This window comes from Gopherus flavomarginatus, chromosome 5 (genome assembly GCF_025201925.1).
Source record: "Gopherus flavomarginatus isolate rGopFla2 chromosome 5, rGopFla2.mat.asm, whole genome shotgun sequence".
Classification (NCBI taxonomy): domain Eukaryota; kingdom Metazoa; phylum Chordata; order Testudines; family Testudinidae; genus Gopherus; species Gopherus flavomarginatus.
Window position 1 is genome coordinate 140223459 of NC_066621.1, and position 20054 is coordinate 140243512.

The 20054-nt window shown below is 42.9% G+C and overlaps 1 protein-coding gene across 3 annotated transcripts in view; it reads left to right on the forward strand.

Annotated features, from left to right (window-relative positions):
• The first annotated feature begins 2805 nt into the window (after positions 1–2805).
• Positions 2806–20054, forward strand: part of TRMT61A (tRNA methyltransferase 61A) — a 30600-nt gene continuing 13351 nt past the window's right edge. Inside the window, exons 1-2 of one of the 3 annotated variants that reach the window (XM_050954233.1) lie at positions 2806–2865; positions 5442–5806. In XM_050954233.1, coding sequence (XP_050810190.1) covers positions 5476–5806 — 331 coding nt within the window. In that variant the 5' untranslated portion in view covers positions 2806–2865; positions 5442–5475. Of the gene's footprint in view, positions 2866–3481; positions 3580–5441; positions 5807–20054 lie in introns of those variants that run through there. The other 2 variants (XM_050954232.1, XM_050954231.1) reach the window with 2 other exon arrangements.

Genomic DNA, 20054 nt, shown 5'->3' on the forward strand with positions numbered 1-20054 from the left:
ATGAACTGTACTCAATAGCCCCTCATTCTGTCCATCGTTATTTGGCAAATTTCTTGTAGCCAATATGGCAGAAATGGTTTTGCCTGACTTAGCTATCGTTGGCTCACCTGGAATTTTGAAATTTGCTGAGAGTTTTATCTAAATTGGATCCATAGTCTTTCTGTTACATCAATCCCCAGACTTCCCAGGTGGCTTAATTGTGAGTGTTGTGCAGTAGACTAAAGTTAATATGCCAACAGACAGTGACTGACCATTATATCTAGTTCATCTGCTGAAAAACGGTATTTTCTTCAGGTAAGCCCTTATTTGCTTGTCCAGCTGCAATAATGGCAGCATTATATTGCCTTATATCATGGAGTAATTAATGTCCTGATGCTTGCTGATTTATACAGTAGGTTGCAGTGATGCAGCCCAAGATGGAGATATGGAGTAATGATCCCAGAGATTTCCACGTTGAGCTTTGTCTGTATCTGAGTGCAAAAGGAGATGTGTGTTACTTAGTGGACACATCCTCTGAAATGACCCAGGTGTACCTAAGATGAGCCCGGAGAATTATAGGGTAAACATTTCCTTGAGAATTCAGAAGAATGTCCACAAAAGAGGAGACAGCAATAGATGGTGAACAACCACCCCCAACAGTTTTGTATCCAATTCGTGAGCTGGCAAGCTGGGTTATAAATTGCCATAAAACAGTACTTTGAAAACAAGCCAGAATGTATGTGGATCAATATACTGGAAGGATTTGGCTGTTGCTGCATTTGTTTAACTTAACTTCTCTTCCCACACAAATGGAGGATGAATTTATCTTAACCATTAAATATACCTGTCTGAATATCACATTGGGCATCTTTATTGGCAATTTGTTTCAATGTCTTCTCATCTTGGGCCCATTGATGCAAAAGGCTGAGCACCTCTTGTGAGTTGCCTAGCACAAACAGCTCTCACTGAAATTAAAGGTAGCCGAAGGCTGTCAGTTCTCTTGCTGGATCAATTCTTTGAACAACCATCTTTTCCCAGAATGCCATTACTCCAAAATGATTAGGCAATGTGTTAGGTGCAGACACACAGACATATGGTTGTAAGGCAGAAAGGCTGCAGGATATCTGGGGTAACACAATCTAAGAAATCTAAGAAACTGCATTTATGTCCAGGTCAGAGGAGAGTGTAACAAACTGGTTAAAAACACAGTTGTATTTGTAGGGTGAACAGGCATAGTTGGCTCAAGAGGTAAACCAGACAACTGCTCCCGCTCCTTCTGAAGGCAATGGTAAAGCTCCCATTGATTTCAAAGGGAGCAGGATGGAGACTCATCAATTCTTTCCAATAGATAGAACTTCCATCCAAGTTTGCGCAGATCATGATTTTTTTGGTTTTCAGGTCCACCTGCAGTCCTTGATCCTTTTACTTAATGTCCAATTCTCTGCTCATTGCCTCAAAATTTTATTGCAGAAGACACCTAAAAGATTTTTCCTTAACTACCGTGTATTATACTTTATCAGTTAATAAAGAAAAATGTATAGGATTATCTGCCTTGTCAGCATAGACAAGAATCTACAAATCCAAAATGATTCAAGTGCTTTCTATTTGTGTGCCCTTCCACCTGCCATTGACTACTGTCAGAGGACAGGATACTGGGCTTGATGGACCTTTGGTTTTATGTTTCCATTCAAGGTCTCTGGGGCTCCTTTGCAAACAAAAAATGAAGCATTCTTACTTTCCTCTCTACAGAGGAAGTCCCCAATGCCACAGTCCCATGTATAGGTCTACACCAGTGGTCCCCAAACTTTTTTCGTCATGCCCTCCTTTATCCATAATGGAACCTGTCCGTGCCCCCAGAGGAACCACAGTCAGGAGCCATGTCTGGGAGCAGGGCCAGAGCCATGGGTGAGGCCTGGAGTGGGGCTGGGGACAGGAGCCAGGGCCAGGAGTGGGGCCAAGGCTGGGGCCTGTGTGCTGTGATTGGGGCCGGGAGCTAAGGCTGGGGCTAGAGCTGACGCTGGAGGTAGGGCAGGAGCGGAACAGGGGACAAAGTGGGGCTGGGTGGCACTCCCTCCCTGCCCCTCTGGGGGCTGGCCTAGATTCCGCTGTTCCCTCCCTGAATATTCCTCCATGCCCCCCTAGGGGCACACACCCCACAGTTTGGAGATCATTGGTCTACACACTACTTAAACCTTTAACACGGAACTTAAGTGATGGTTAGAGTTTATCACTCTGTGTCTTTAGAACACTGATTCTATTTATCTTGAATTAATGTCTTTTTCCCTATAGCCTACAAAAGCTGTATGTAATGGCTAATTGTCTTCAGCTTTTCCAGAATTAGATCCTTTGTATAATAGCAATGTATGCTAGAGAACTTATTTCTGAATTCAGCCTATTTTCCTTGATACTTAGTGTGAAATCTTGACCCCATTGAAGTCAACAGCAAAGTTGGTAAGTATTGTTATTAATATGGAAAGAATAAGTCACTGAGGCTCTGTATGGGTGCAGGAAGCTTCCTACACAAAGCTCAGTGCAGGATCAGGGTCCTGTTGCATTTCATGGTCCAAGCAGAATGAAAACAGACCAGGCAAATTCACTTTCATGCACTAGCAAAATGCTGCAAAAACCTGTGTTTTTTAATTTAATGAAAAAATTCTATTATTAGCAAGTTTAGTAAAACCTGTTGTTTTAACACACCCACTACATTTTGGACCCAGACTACTTCAATGTCCTCTAAAGTCTCATTGAAACACAATGCAACGTCCTTCATCAGCACAGGGAGATACTATTAAATACGCCCTTTGAATGAATCCAGAATGAGCCCGTTCCCTCTTCCTCCAGCTGAGCAAGAGTGGTTAGATGAGAGCCGAACACACAGCCAACTCGGTGAGTTCTTGGGCCACATCCCTGTGGCTCTTGGCTGGGGGGGGCTACAGAAAGGAGAGACCCCCTGCATTGACAGCTCAGGCTCTGATGTGAGTGAGACTCCTGGGACCAGGGCTTAATTTGTAATGAAAGAGGTGCCAGGGCTCAAGCAATTTTTTTACTTTCATAACTTACATGGCAAACCCAGCGGTGCAGGAGCTATGAACTGCTAAGTCTACAGGCGCGGGGCTCAGCCCTCCCGCCCGCAATTTAAGCACTGCTGAGGACTGCTCCTCCCCGAGACAAGCCCGCAGCAGAAACCCTCCTGCTGATAAAAGCTTTAAAAATGAGCCTTGCAGGAGCTCCAGAATGGGAGTTTCTCCCTTTCCAGTCAGCAGCTGGCGGGGACTCGGTGCTCCCTGCAGCTGGGCTAGCCCCGGTAGCCGGGTCCCCACGTGCCTCCCCCGGGCTGGGAGAAGGGCAGGAATTGCAGCGTTGCCCGAGGAGGTAGCTGGGAGCCAGGCTCCCCGCACTGACTCTGCTCCGGGCGGGGTTGCTGGGCTGGCAGGTGCCAGTTCGCTCCGGCGCAGGGGGTTAAGGGGGAGGGAAACGGAGCGTCAGCAGCCTGCGACCAGGGCGGAAGGAGGAAGCGGTGGTTTGAGCACCACGTGTGTGAGCAGAGCCGGGTTCTGTGGCTCCCTTAATGTCCCCACCCGGAGGGGGAAACCCAGGCAGGTAAAGGCACCGGCTGTGGCTGCTGCTGGGGGAGGTGGGTGTTACCCACACGCACCCACTGGCTTGGGCTGGGAGACTGGCACCTGGAGGGGCGAACACCCTGCGGGAGGCAAGGAGCCTGGGCCATGGGGGAGCCGGGAGATGGGGGGAAGGATTGGAAGACTCTGAACCCGGCTCTGGGTCATCTGTCCCCTTGCTCACCCCACCCACGTGTTTCCCCCGCCCCCTCCCCCTTGAGTGGCCAATGTTAGCTTGGCCCTAGCTGCCTCGAAGCATGTCACTGGGCTGTCGTCACTAGCTGGACCCTTCACCGGTTAATGCTGCTGCTTTCTGAACCCTAGAGCATCTTCCTGCCTTCCCTCCTTGCCTCTTTTATTGTGCTTCTCATTTTAAGCCTAATAAATAGAGAATCAAGTTAATTAACTCTAAAGCAGCCTCAAAGTAACCATTAGATTTTCTGCACTTGGCTAATTTGCCTCTAGATCCTAGTAGCTGAGTTATTGTATTTATAAAAAGTAAGTAAATAGAGCAGTTCTTCCTCTAGGGCTCTGTTCAGGAGTCAAAGATTTCCTCTGCATACAGGCCAAGGAGGATTATTATAATCAATGGTATAGTTGATAGCCAAATACTGGATCTAGTGGCCTGTATATTTTATAGGAGTGTTTTTAAAAGAATGCTGTGTTTCAAACCCACATGAAGGACTATGCACCATAAATGTTATGTCTTACTTCTCTTTGTTCCGATTAATGCATCAGATTTTGGCCTTTATAAAGGGGAGTCTCTAATTTGTATTGAACAATTTAACCCTACAGTAATGTGTAAACAACTGCTTCTCCCCAGTCTGCAGCTGGAGATGCAAAGTCTGTGTGGGAAAGAACTTCTCGAAGGCAGGAATGATTTTTGATTTACAGGAATATAAAATATTTTTTTCCATTTCATAGCTCAGGTTATTCTAGCTTTATTAAGTTAAGTAGTTAGTCACTCAACAAAGACAATGGGAGAAAAACTGCATCTACAGTACATGCACAGCAACTTGAGAATTGACTACTTCAAAACCCAACAGTAAATAACCCGATATTTTGGATAAAAAGTATATCCAAGTTACCACATCAGCTAAAATCCCACAACTAATTGATATTTGGTAGCTGACAGTTAACAGCCCCACAAAGCTTTACTCTTCTGCTCTGGCTTTTAAGTTAATGGAAAATTGTTTAAAGATAAATATTTGTAAATGTTTAATTGTTTAAAGGGATCACATTAAAGCTCTTGGATGACCTGACCTGAAATCTTCATGCCAGGGGAATCCCTCACTCCATTTAGTCTCTCTTTTTTCTTTTCTTTTCTTTAAACCAATTGGATAGCAGTTAAGCTTGCCCAGTTCTAGGGGTGACTCTTGCTCTGGATAGAATGTTTATTGTCTTAGGTTCTCTCTCTCTCTCTCTGGCGATTTATGACTTAACAGGCATGCTTAAGAACTTGTGCAGTGGGGTTTAATAGACAGCTACAGTTCATATCTCCTGGTAGCTGTCTCTGTAACAATGTGGAACAAGCTGAAGAAAGAATTTGTTTGCTTGAACTTGTTTTAAATTATAAGTGCAGCTCAGTGTACAAAGGGACAAATGTTGGTCACACTGAAGTCCAATGAGAGCTTTTTGTGGGACAAGGATTTGGTTCAGTGTCTTTTGTTAGACTTCTAAATGTTTCTTGAACTACATTAAGTTTAGTAGCCATCTTGTGTATAGTTTCTTCAAGCTTTAGATATAGAATATGACACATTCTTACTTTTATCATTCATAATGCCATATAAAACTCCATCATGGTCTAAAGGTATAAAACTCTCTTGTATGTTTCTTCTCCTTTAGGTGAAAATATCCCGCCAACTAAAAGATTATCACAATGAGTTTTGTTCAATACGGAGATACAATAAAAGATGGAGACACAGCTATCGTATTCTTGGGCCATGAATCAATGTTTCCTGTGAAAGTCCAACATGGCAGTAAAACTCAGACTAAGTATGGGGTCATTAGACATTCCACTGATCTCATAGGCAAAAGGTACGGCTCAAAGGTGACCTGCAGTAAAGGAGGCTGGGTGTTTATTCTTCATCCAACCCCAGAGTTGTGGACAATGAATCTTCCTCACAGAACACAAATTCTTTATTCAACTGACATCTCTTTAATCACCATGATGCTGGAATTGAAGCCAGGATCCATAGTGTGTGAATCAGGTAATAGTTTTTAATAAGGGATTTTAGTATATTAACTCAGGGGTTGTCAACCTTTTTCTTTCTGAGCCCCCCCCCACCAACATGCTATTAAAAACTCCACAGCCCACCTGTGCCACAACAGCTGTTTTTCTGCATATAAAAAGCAGGGCTGGCAGTAGGGGATAGCAAGCAGGGCAATTTCCTGGGGCCCCAAGCCACAGGATGCCCCACAAAGCTAAGCTACTCAGGCTTAACCTTCAGGCCCGGATGGCTCGGGGTGGCTGGACTTTGGCTTTTTGCCCTGAGACCCAGTGAATCTAATGCCGGCCCTGTTTGGTGGACCCCCTGAAACTTGCTTGCAGCCCCCCAAGGGGCCTTGGACCCCTTAGTTAACACAGCAGTTCTCAACAACACTTTAACTAGCAACAGACTCTATTTTTAATCTTTAAAAAAATATATAGTTCTGTTGCTGCTACTGAAAAGACACTTATGTGACATTGGCTCAGTACGACGGGCACCATGTGCAGAAATGTATACAACAAGGTGGATTTTGGGGGGAGGGGAGGGTTCCTCTTAAAATTATGAGTTGGTCTTTGGGAATGTGCCAGTTTCAGATAAAATACTTCAGTTTTTTTTAAATACAGTAGGATTAGGTGTGGGGGGAGTTGAAACTCGAAGATGTCTATGGAACAGCTTGTCTGACAAACCTCAAATATAAACCCTACATTCTTCTAAAATAACTTGAGCATTGGTAGAACTTACACAGGTTGAAAAAGAAAACAAACTGGTATGGGTTAAACTGGTAATATGTGGGATAAAATGGGAGCATTCACCAGGCTACGTAATCCACATAGCACATACATAGCGCAAGAAGGGTCAACTATGTGCAGTACTGAAACAGCACACGAAGGTCAGCTGCAATGGAATGTACAATGGGTGGTTTGATGCCAATGGTGATCTGTGCCCTATGTTCCACTGCTTTTCATGCAGCTGATTTTTAACCCTCAGAATGGGTTATTGGTGTGTTTTTGTTTTGCTTATAAAGTGTGCTTTAAACATTATAAATGCTAGGCTGTTGCTTGCGATGCAAAAGGGGAGTTGTTATATTTTATACTGAATGTTCATTATCATACTGGTTAAATATATTTTATAATCTTTAATATTTTTATTACCGCAGGCAGCATTATTAACAATTTCCTGCAATTTGATTACTTTCCTGTACTGTAGGGGAAATATATAATTTTTATTAGTGTATATAGCTGCCTTTCTTTTTGAGGCATTTATTCTGTCTGCCTCCATTGAATCATTTTGTAAACCTGCTTGTCCCTTGACTCTCAAGAGCAGATGCATAAAAGGAGTGCACAATGTTGTTGTGCCATATTTTTGGTTAACATTTCCCATTCCCAGTCTTGCATGATATTTGGCAGCCTTTTAGGCATGACTATTTTTCACATGCAGCTAAAATTTGATCTGTCATTCTGTTTCAAATTTGTGGGCCAGGGAATGTGATGTGTGTGTATATTTAACCCCTGAACGCAGGAAACTGGTATTTCCAGATGCATAAGGCACTATTGCACAAGCCCTTGATACTGCAGAAACTCTGAACCCCACAAGTCCAGATTCTAGTTTGTACAATGATAGTCTTAGGGCTGGAACTGCAGAATTGTTGTAGCTGTGTTGGTCCCAGGATATTAGAGAGACAAGGTGGGGTGAGGCATCCACATGGCCAGGAGGGCACAGAGGCAATGTGCCATAGCATGCCTCGACCTGGCTAATGCTTTTGGATCGATGACCCATCAGCACAATGACCCATCAGCACACTTTTGCCATGCTGCGAGAGCTCAGGATGCCTGAAAACTTTCTCCAGCAGGTCCAGGAACTGTATGAAGTTTGCACCACCACCATCCGCTGCACGGAAGGAGAGACACCCAAAATTCCTATCCATAGCGGTGTGAAGCAAGGCTGCCCCCTGAGCCCCATCGTTTTCAACTTAGCCACGGAGCCGCTCATTCGAGTGATCTCCAGCAGTCTAGGCGGTTTCTATCTATATGACAACAGAGTGAATATCCTGGCTTACACAGACAGTCCTGATTGCAAACAACCCCGAGAGTCTCCAACAAATGCTTGACATGACCAGCGAGGCTGCCAACTGGATGGGACTCCACTTCAATGCCGGGAAGTATGCATCCCTGCATATCGATGGCAGTAGAAGGGATTTGGTCCAGATGACATCTTTTCAGATCCAGGGTGAACCTATGATCTTCTTCAAGGAGGGGCAAGCGTACCAACATCTCAGTTGCCGTAAACTCCACTATCCCCGGAACTGATAGCCAACTGCAACCGGGCATCATCATCACCAACAGGGACCAGAAGAAAATCATCATGGTGGATATCACAGTGCTCTTCGAGAACAGAACCCTGGCCTTCCACAATGCCCGAGCTCAAAAGTTAGAGAAGTACGCCCCTCTGGCCGAAACCTTCAGAGCTAAGGGTTACTAGGTCCAGACACATGCGCTGATCGTCAGAGCCTTAGGCGCATGGAACCCCAGTAACAAGCAAGTGCTGAGAGAATGCATAATCGGTCAACACTACACTCAGCTGATGCGGCAACTCATGACGTCTGACGCCATCAGGTGATCGAGGGACATCACTGGACGTCGACAGTACCAGTAGGGATGAGCTAGAGTGCCAATGAGATGCACAGTCAGAAAAGTAACATACTTTCCTCATGGATTGTATTTTCTAAATGGACAACCAACCGTATTCTCAATTACTGAGGGACAATCTCCACTCATTGATATATTTTGCATTCCACAACCAAATCTCTGTACAATTTTTCATGAGTGATGTATCTGAGTATTCTGATTCTAATACCTAAACGGTATTGTTAAATCTATTCACCTAAATTTGGGTTATTGCTGATTATGCGCTCTATGTATCATATGACTTTTAAAAACTAACTTTGTGGATAATCTAAGCACTATACCCAGATGTACAGACACTCTTTTCCCAAACTATGTATTATATAACTTTTTTAACATTAGCTTTAATAAAATTTTTCTCTCTCTTACTGGACCATTCTGTTGGTGAATGTATCGTTGGAAAGTTTGTCTCTGAGCTCTTCCTCTGAGAGTACCTTTCCCTGATCTATGTCACAGCTAAATACAAGGTGGAACAGATTGTTTAGTAAGTAGTTAACACACATTCTAAAAGACTATTCAGGATGATGTGGGCCATTAACAAAAAAACTTGAGTTAGTGGGTCACAGCTCAAATCAACAGACAAAGAGGGTCATTGTAGTTCTCAACCATGATGACTACATCAGTGAAGCCAACCAACAGCTCTCACTCCACCTATTATGAAGAATTCGAAGATTCCACACCACAGTTCACCCAGGAATTTAAGGATATCATCAAATCTTTTCCCCGGACAACTCCAGGAGAAACTCTACAACGTCATCACGCATAGTCCCACACCAAGAACCTTCTACATGCTTTCTCAGATGCACAAACAAGGGACGCATCATGCCTGGCCATGGCACTCTTACTGAATGAATATCAGGACTCACAGGAACCATCCTCATGCCACTCATCACACAAGGGGCCAGCGTCCTCCAGGACACAACCAACTTCCTCCACAAAGTCCTCAACATTAACAAACCTCCTTCAGAACACCATCCTTGCCACCATGGATGTCACCTCCCTATACACCAACATCCCTCACAATAACTGCATCTGTTTCATCCTCAGCTATAACAGTTTTTTACACTTTATCCAAACCATGGGAACAGCTATGAGTACTAAGATGGCTTCCCAATATGCCAACCTATTCCTGGGCCCCCTTGAGGAAGAATTTCTGGACAAATGCACTATGAAATCAATTATATACCTGAAGTACACCGACGATATTTTCATCTTCTGGACAGATGACCTACATTTCTCATTGGTTTCTACTACAGCTTCAACAACCCCACCCATCCATCAAACTTTCTCTAGAATATTCCCACACCAGCATCACCTTCCTGAACACCACAGTCAGCTTCAACAGTGCTACAGACAACTGTGCAAGAAATCCACGGATCACCGCACCTATCTTCACAGATCCAGTAACCATCCCAAACACACCAAGAAATCTGTTCTCTACAGCCAGGCACTCACATACCACAGAATATTCTCAGAGGAGAAAGTTTGGGATACACACTTTAACACACTTAAAACCGCCTTCATCTAACAAAGACACTCCACCAAAGAAGTAGATCGTATCATGGAATAGGCCACCCATATATCCTGAGAGAACTTGCTTCAATACAGAGGGGAAGAATCTCCGACTGTAGATCCCTATTTATCACCACCACACCAGAACCCATACAGGGTATTATTAAACAATTACAACCCATACTCATATACCCATACTTATACCCGATGAGGACTACAGCCTGAAATAAATCCTTTCCAAACCCCCTTTTCTGGCCTTCAGACAATCCCTTCCCTCCCGCCAACCTGACCAAGATCGTCATCAGAAGCAAGCTCCTGACCCACTAACTCAAAGTAGCACCAAACCTTGCCAAAACAACAGATGCAAAACCCACAGAGATCTATCTACTGCTATGATGATCAATACCTCCCACAACACACCTTTCAAGATCCGTGGATCCTACACTTGCCTATCACCAGGCCAGGCTCCAGGGTTTTTGCCACCCCAAGCAGCGGGTGGGGAAAAAAAAAAAGCTGCAATCGGCGGCAGCTCCACCGCACTGCTTTATTCTTCGGTGGCAGGTCCTTCCCTCTGAGAGGGACCGAGGGACCTGCCGCCAAATTGCCACCTAAGAGGCCAACATGCTGCCCCTTCCCCTTGACCACTCCAAGCACCTGCTTGCTGAGCTGGAGCCGGCCCTGCCTATCACTCAGAATTTTAAGTAATGTCAAAGCTGCCTAGAAAGAAAAGAGATGGGCACTTTTAAGTATTTATGTACATCTAATAAATGAATACACTTAGCTCTGGTACACCAGAAATGTTTCACTCAAGGATAGTTTGTGGCAAGTTCTCCACTGATCTGTTTTAGTGGCTATATTATTATAGACAAAGTATTACATTTTGACCTTTCTAATAACAACTAACTACTGTACCTGTGGCCTGTAATGCTTTTATTAAAAGTGTTGACTTTTAATAAAAGAAAAGGCATTGCTCTGGATTAATCTGGTTACTCCTTGAAATAAGTGAATTTATTTAGAAGCACAATGCAAGTGACCAGAAATGACAATTTGAATAAAAATGTTACAAGCGTTGACAATTAAGGCCGAGGCTGGTATGATGTAACATGCTTTGGTGCGATCCTAAATCAGACTATATTCCAGCAATCCTAAATAATTAGTTCTAGATTAACCTTGTGTGGCCTAACAGGGAACACGCCTGCAGTGCTTAACTGAAACAAGCCAGGAAATCTAGTCTAGCGATGAATGACATTCTGAGTCAGCTTCCTATTGGTGCTGGTATTATATGCATCCAGAGCATTAACTAGCATTGGACTTTGATTTTACTTCCTTGTATACTGCTGGCGTGATAGCAATGAATGGGTCAAATTTTGCTCTTTTACATTGCTGTAAATCAAGAGTAACTTCACAGACTGCAGCAAATTGCTCTGCATTTACATCAGTGAAACAGAGTAGAATTTAGCTTAATGTTTATATTAACAGCTGGTGTTGAATTTCCTCATTTCTTGTGTCATACCCATAAGACTGAAGTAAGGAGAGAAAAATAAAATGTTTTTGGTCTGAAATGAAATGGAGTAAATTCTGCATAATACTATATCTCTAGCAATTTAAGTAAAAGGTTTTTTTTTTTTTCCTTTTAGGGAAAAAAATAAGATGACTAGAATCTTTTATTTTGTACCACTGAGTTTTGGAAATGGGTTTAGATATTTAAAAAAGTAGTCATGATATAAAAGTATTACTACAGCTTATTTTTCTACCTACTTTATTTTTAAAGAATGGCTTGCTGCCAGTGTCTTCAGATATATGCCCGACTATTAAAATGATACAAATGCACTCTTTTCAGGTTTTGAAGAATCTAGGAATCTGGCTAATGTCTCATCTGTGATACTTAGTGGGTGAACCTTTTCTCTTCCCCATTTCCTGCTGCTATCTAAATTTTAAAAAATTATGTTGTTTTAACTATAGCCAGCGCTGTCTTTTAGAATTAAGGTTACAGTAGAACCTCAGAGTTACAGACACCTCAGGAATAGAGGTTGTCCCTACCTCCTGAAATCTTTGTAATTCTGAACAAAACATTGTGGTTGTTCTTTCAAAAGTTCACAAGTGAACATTGACTTAATACAGCTTTGAAACTTCACTATGCAGAAGAAAAATGCTGCTTTCCCTTTATTTGTAGTAGTTTATATTTAACACAGTACTGTAGTGTATTTACTTTTCTTTTTCTTGTTTTTGTCTGCTGCTGCCTGATTGCATACTTCCGGTTCCAAATGTGATGTGTGTTTGACTGGTCTGTTTGTAATTCTGAGGTTGTACTGTACTTTTTTAGAGTACTGCTCCCAGAACTGGGCAACTTCACAATGAGAGAACCTGCAAAAAGGCAGATACAGGATACACAGCCTGAGCTTTGCAGAGAAGAAAGACTCAAGATAACCCTGAGAGGGTTAAAATACCTGTCTGTTGAAAGCGGTCTGTTGCTCTCAGACTTCCATCTGTCAGGTAGCTTTAATCTCAGTCAATCTCTACACTTGGCAATTGCATGTTGTAGGCTCTGTCTAGATTAAGGGATACAACTGAATCTTCTTTCATGTCACTACTCTCTCCAAAACTACTCTTGACATCAGCATCCCAGACATGGCTATTTTCTGTTCAGTGACCAGAGTTGCCCCAAGAACAATTCGGTTTTGCAGCAGCTTTTGAAGATCCAAAATCTATTTTCATGTGGCACCAAAGGAAGATTTAGCAATTCTGAATGCAGGATTTAGCCAGAGAGAAACATAGATATTCCAGTGAGTGTTTGGCTCAAGTAGGTTTGAGTTTGTCCTAGGACTGCTGACTGTGACATTATCATTGGTAGAGCTGGCCGGAACTGACTGTGGAGATCCTCAGAATACCACCAAGGTATTCCTGAGCCTCTTCTAGAGGTGCTGTAAATCAGTTATCCAAATGTTTAAATTCATTCTGGTCACCCTTTATATAAAGGATACATCTATATGTAGTTTAATAAAGGGTTAATACAAGATTAATTTGTGGTTTCAGAGTCCAGCAAGTCAACTGGCTGCTTAAACTTTCAATAACACCTTCTACTAATTTGCTTATAAATGCTTTTCACACATACTAGCATGTCTGTAACATGATTATAACATCTGTTAATCATATATAAACTTTATAAATGTGCTTCTAATATAAGGCGTGACCCAAAGCTCTGTAATGATTCGTTCAACTTGGGAACATATTAACACTAAGCCTAAGCTTATAACTTCTGCCATGTATATCCTTTGGCGACTGCATGAGCAAAAGAAAGTGAGAAGCTGATCTCTGTTTAAAAACATCTGCAGTATAAGCCTGGCCTCATCTGTCAATACATGAGAGAATGTGGCACTCTGCTGATGTACAAGTAGGACTAACCAAAGTCCATGGAAGTCAAGGGAGTCTTTGCATTGACAGTAGTGGAAAGGCCCTTGATCTCCAGAGTGTTTGGCAACTGTAGTTAATGAAGCTACCCCTGCTGACAGTACTGTAGCCCAAGAGGGATATTACTGTATAGCTTAAGAACTGTGTGAACATCTCCATTTTGGCAGAAGGTGACTTCCAGTGGGAATCTGACTTTCTCTTCTCTAAAAAGGAAACCTCAGTCTTCATGTTCCCCATCCTGTCTGCTCATGACGCCAGCCTTGATACCTTCTTCACCTTCTCCCACTTCCTTCCCGTATGACTAGGGCCCTACCAAATTTACAGCTGTGAAAAATGGGTCACGAGACATGAAATCTGGTCTCCCACCATGAAATCTGAGGGTTTTTTGTGCTTTTACCCTATACTGTACAGATTTCACAGGGGAGACGAGCATTTCTCAAATTGGGGGTTCTGACCCAAATGGGAGTTGCAGGGGGGTGGCCCTTACTTCTGCGCTGCCTTCAGAGCTGGGTGGCCAGAGAGTGGTGGCCGCTGACCAAGGGTTCAGCTCTGAAGGCAGCAGAGCAGAGGTAAGGGTGGCAATACCACACCATGCCATCCTTACCTCTTTGCTGCTGCCGGCGGTGGCTCTGCCTTCAGAGCTGGGCTCCCGGCCAGCAGCCGCTGCTCTCCAGCTGCCCAGCTCTGCCACTGCCAGCAGCAGCGCAGAAGTTAGGGCAGCAGTACTGCACCCCCCTCCTCCATAACCTTGTGACCCCCCCCAAAAAAACCCCTCTTTTTTGGGGGCAGGACCCCTACAATTACAACACTGTGAAATTTCAGATTTAAATAACTGAAATCATGAAATTTACAATTTTAAAAAATCCTATGACTGTGAAACTGACCAAAATGGACTGTGAATTTGGTAGGGCCCTACGTATGACCTTATGCATGGGATTGCACTTTCTAAACCTGTTCACCAAGCAATAACCCTCTCCTCATTCATCTCCCTTTCTAAAAACTCACATCAGTTGTGTCCTCCATGAGAGAAGAGAGAGTGTGGGAGAGAGCTATTCTTCTCTAAAGGAACCCTCTGAGATGCATGTTTACCTTACTGAAGTAACCCTGAGACAGTATTATTGTAACCTCTCTCTTCCCCCTCTTTTTGTTTTGTATTATCCCCACTGCATGTGCCTAACTTTGGACAGTAAGCTTTTTAGGACAGGAACTGTGGCTTGAATTATTTCTGTGAAGTCCATAGCATGCCTTTGGGTGTTGAAAATAATGAATAATAATTCTCCTGTTCCCTGCATTTATTGTGCTTATTCTTGTTTTCCTGCCTCTTGGCAAACATTAATCTGTAGAGGCATTAGTACTGCCTAGAGACTGTTTCTTTCCTGCCCTTTGAGGCTCCATTAGTTCCCACTGCTGACTGATGGCCTGCCACTACCTTATTATTATTTGGTAGCTTTGAGAGTTGTAGCTAGGAGACAGACAAATGTGACTGCACTTTGTTATTTTATTGTATTTACTGTGCCCAAAAGTATGATACACGTGGCCAAATCTTGCAGTCAGCACCACAGTTCTACTGATGGCTTGTTTGATATTATACTGATATGGTATTTGATAATGCTTTTTCTATTTTTAACTTTTCTTACCTTGGGGCAATCCGAGAGTGCCTGTGGGTTTCTGAGCTTCTCTAACCGTAACCCCTGAATTACTGGGATGACAGTGTAGACTATCAGTCAAATATACTCACATCTGCACAGCCCCACACATCTATATTTTTTTAAATTAAATGTTTTGTTTATTTAAAAAAAAAAAAAAGCAGAATCCGGTGATTAGAGACTCTGGGGAAGATCCTGTGCACATAGGAGCTGCTGGAACTAGAATTGCAGGAGTTGCTGCCGCACCCCCGGCTTGAAGTGGATTCCATTATATGCAGAGTTTACAATTTGGTTCAATGGCTCTCAGCACTCCCACTATAGAAATTGTTCCAGCATCCCTGCCTGTGCACATGGTCTGTGGCAATGAAAGCTAATGCAACTGGAAATCTGGCTTCCTACATACAAGAGTTGGTGGGTTTCCAGGTTGTCCCATTTAAATGTCTCTTGCAAGGTGAAAACCAAGCTAACATGATTTATAAATGGTTAGCAATCACTTGTTTTCAGTGAGTTGTCAGGTAACATAATGTTGGAGTGTCTGGTGATGGTGCAGTCAAGTGAGCGTGTCTTCGGACAGCGGTGTGATGTGTGTCTACGTAGTTTTGAAATATCATAAACTATTTTTGTAAGGGACCAAATGTACCCTTCTGCCACAGGTGGGGAACAAAATAAACATGCAAACCAAGGCTACATCTACACTACCGCGGTAAATCAACCTACGCTATGCAACTCCAGCTACATGAATAACGTAGCTGGTACCTTAGATCGAGTTATCGCAGGGTCTACACCGTGGGGCTGAAAATCTCCCGTTGACTTACCTTACTCTTCTCGTCGGGGGTAAAGGACAGGGGTCAACTGGAGAGCAATCTGCAGTCAATTTGGCAGATCTTTACTAGACCCACTAAATCAACCGCTAGTGGATCAATCTCAGCATAGATCCCTGGCCTAATGTAGACCTGCCCCTATAGGGCTGGGGTCTGTGCAGAGGTTTTGCTCTGAAAATCTTATTATTGCAATAAGGAGAGAGTGAAAAGAACAGTTATGCCTGAACAGCAAATAAGGTCTGTGTGGTGATTTAATAAGTAATTTGCTGTGTTTCCTACACAGAGAGGGCAGCAGTTGAAAGATGCAGAAATACTGCATGGTGTATTTTGGCACAAATCCTTCTAGCCATGGAAGGCTGAACCATTGCAGTGCCCTGCAGCAGAGGAGGCTGGGAGTAGCACAAACGTAGCTCCCCAGAGCTTGAGGCTCATCGGGGAGAAGAAGGGATTATGAGTGAGCTGGTGGAGCATGGCCCATTGGTCTGCAGAGTCACTAGCCAGAAAGCCCGTGAGGTTTGGGCACAGGAGCTTAATCCCTGCCTCTGGTTCCTTGAGCCTTAGGTTGATCCCCCTCATAAAATATCTGCATCTGCGGTTTTGAATTTCACCCACAGTGAGAGAGATCTGTAATAGGAATCTGCCTGATGCCATTATGTGCACACACTGCAGTAATGTAACTCTGTGGCTGAACTTTTAAATCATAAAATATTTAGTCAATAGAGAGAAACATCAGGTTTGCAAAGCTCATTAATAATGACCATAGGCTTAGTCTGGACCTGCAGCAGCTTGAGTGGGATTCACAGATGATATTTTGTATGCATACCTGATTTCTAAAGCAGTAGCTACAATTAGAACAGCTTTTTAATGAGGGTAAAGTAACCTAGATTTTGCTGTCTTTGTACTCTTGATACATACATGGTAATGTGCTCTAGCCAAATGGGCATTGTTCTCTGCTAGAGAGCTAACTTAATTTTTAAGACTATTTATAATACAACCTATCAAAAACTCAAACAATTTGGTGTAAAACTTACAAACTGTATTTGTCCCAGAAATTGTTCTGCTTTCAGCACATATCCAGCGTACACACTTCTGGGACAAATTAGCTGCTACTGTTTGGGAATGAAATCCTATTGAAGTCAAGTGCTCTTCTGATTTTAAATATTCCTGGTGTTGAGGGGTTTGTTTGTTTTTCTTTTTTGGGAGGGGAGCAGATATTATTTTGGAGACATTCTTGCAATGTGATAGTATCATAGCACAATTTGTGCAATAGATTGCAGCAATTCAGTGCTCCCCTGCATTTTGCTGCTTGCTTAAATGGTCCTGTATCCCAGGGACAGCAGCCTGAGCTGATTAGATCCAGTTTCCTGCTCCTAGCAAAAGCCCCATTTTGGAGTGCTGCTGTTTGAAACCATTGTAGGCAGCATTTTGCTGAGTTCTACTCTTCAGTTGCTGATTAGAGAGATGCAGGAAGAAATTGAAGAACAAATTGAGGAAACGAGAGGAGGAAACTATCAAGGAATGTAACTGTTACAGATCAGTAGCCGAGGAGGAAATAACCTTTTGAAGTAAAACCTCTTCTTCCCCCTGCACTACACCAGAGAAACGTACAATTAATGCCCTGCATTCTGAAGAAACTGCAGATTGGGTAGCGGTGGCTGGGTTTGATTGCCCTGTGGACAGATGCTGAATGCAGTGAACTGCTGTGAATGCAGAGGGGGGGAAGGAAATGCTAATCTGTGAAGGGCCCTATTCTGTGTGGTGTTGAGTGCCCTGAACTCCGACTGAAGTCAGAGCGGGGCGGGCGCTCAGCTCTTCACAGGATTGGGTCCATAATGTTCACTCCCTTTAGGAAAGCTAATTTCTACAAGGTTTTGTGACTCATAAACACTTTGTTCCCATAACAATGGGAAACCGAGAATGTTGGCAGAAAGGGCTGCCTGTGAGCATCTTTAGAGATGAGAGCATTGATGACATGAGTATAATAGAATTGTGGTTACATATATTCTTCTTCTTATGCTCATAGTACTCAAGTGATGACAGAGTGATTCCTAGTAACTTCACTTAAGGAATTGCCCTGCTCAGAATGCCTCCCTTTAAATTCAACATCCGACATCCTGGTTTTTTTCTGGTCTTGGCTTGGATCATTTGTGGGGGATTCGAGAAAGGAGAAAAACAACATCTTCTGTGGTGGTTTAAGAGCAGATTTAAAAGGAAGATCATTAAAAATGTAAAAGAATATGAAGAAGGAAACGAGATACACACAAGCTGTCTCCCTTTCTGCTTATGTCACAGCTGTGCTGACAGTCCTTCTGTTTGCTTCTTTAGATAAATTGGGGATAGACCCAGAGAAGGTGCAACATTAGCCAGTTGGAAGGTAAAATAATTACATTCCCAGGGGCTGCAAAAGTTCTGTCACACAATCTAGCCTTCTGGCTGGAGACATTAGGACAGGATTTCAGTCACTTTAGCATCTCATGATCAATAGCTCACTGCTATTGTCGTCAAAATCAGTCAGAAGATAGTATTACACTACTGTGCACATATGTTAGGCGGTTCTAACAGTATCCTGCTTACCATATGAGAATCCATTTTAAGAGGTGGGAATGCTTGTGTGTGCATCTACAACTCATAGATAAAATACCTGTGTACTGTTTCTTGGGTGCACATGTTAATTGGCTCTTGCCTGGTGTGTTTTTAATGTTGACATGGATGTGCTGATTTTTCCTTTGAATAAATGTCTGCAGGGAAGAACATCAGACACCAAACACTTTCCTTGGGGTGCAGTGTGACTTAATGGATAGAGTACTGAATTGGGACTCAGGAGACCTAGATTCTATTTCTGGCTCTGCTGCTGACCTGCAGGGTGACCTCAGGCAAATCACTTCCTCTTTGCCTCAGTTTTGCCATCTGTAAAATCGGTATAATGACACCACCTTTTTGTAAAGTGCTTTGAGATCTACTAACAAAAAGTGCTGTATAAGAACTAAGTATTATTATTCCCTTGGCAGTGGCCTGGGTCTGTATCAGAATGCCAGGGATCACCCATTCCTTCTCTCCTTGCCTCACCCCCTTATCACAACCACCAGGATTGAGACAGGGGTTGCACAGTGATGCTCCTTAAGCCTGTTGATAGAGCTCTATGTCACAGTGCAGAAACCTGGGGCTAGATTCCTTGCTGGCATAAACAGGGATGCAGCTTTGAACCTGCAATGGAGTTGCTTACTCTAGTGATGAATTTGGCCCCTGGGCTCTACATTTAAAGTCCTAATGTCTCACTTTCTGCACCTGTCAAGAGAGTGTAATACCACCACAACATTCCCACCCCTCTCTGGCCAGGGAGCAAGAGCCCTGGACCAACCGTTCAACTCTGGTTTGCTGCATGGCAGTCAAAAACTTATTCCCATTAGGTGGCTGGGCTGGGTATGAATTTTCTTTAATTTCTGCGGGATAAATGTTTTCTGATTACAGGACTACAAATCAAAGTACAACTTGGAGTACTGTACTCTTATCAAATTAAAATGAAAAAACAAGTGTGAGGTGGTAGGTTTTTTGTTTTGTTTTTTAAATTAAAATGTAGGTGGGTAGTCTGTAGTGTGAAGAGGTTTAGTAGTTTTGGGTTTATTAAAGCATTGCTGATTAGTCATTCATCTGTTTATTTAAGAGGGCAGAGAGTCATTTTTTAAAACCTTCCCTAAATCAGTAAGGCACAAAATCCTTTGGTTTATTGATATAGACCCCAGTTCAGCATAGTACTCAAGCCAGTACCTGACTCCAAGCGTGTGGGTAGTCTTATTTCACTTCACTGAGATTATTCACATGCTTAAAGTCAGGCATGTACTTGTGTACCTAGCTCAATCAGGGTCTTGTAAGTCACCATACTGCAAGGTGCCGAGGACCCTTAACTCTCATTGATTTCAGTGGGAAATGAGGGCGCACAGCACCTCACAGGGATTTGGCCTATAGCACATTGAGAATACATACCACTGAATACTAAGGAGGAATGACAGTAAGTGATAGCGGTTTTGTCCCAAAGGGCTTTGCATGTATGGACATAAATAGGGCTTTCAAATATTGATACTTGTCAGCAAAATTTCACCTTTTGTTTTAATCAAGTCTTAAGTGAGATTTAAAAATTTGTTCTTGATTTTTTTTTTTAATTTTCTCTAAAAAAGAAATGTTG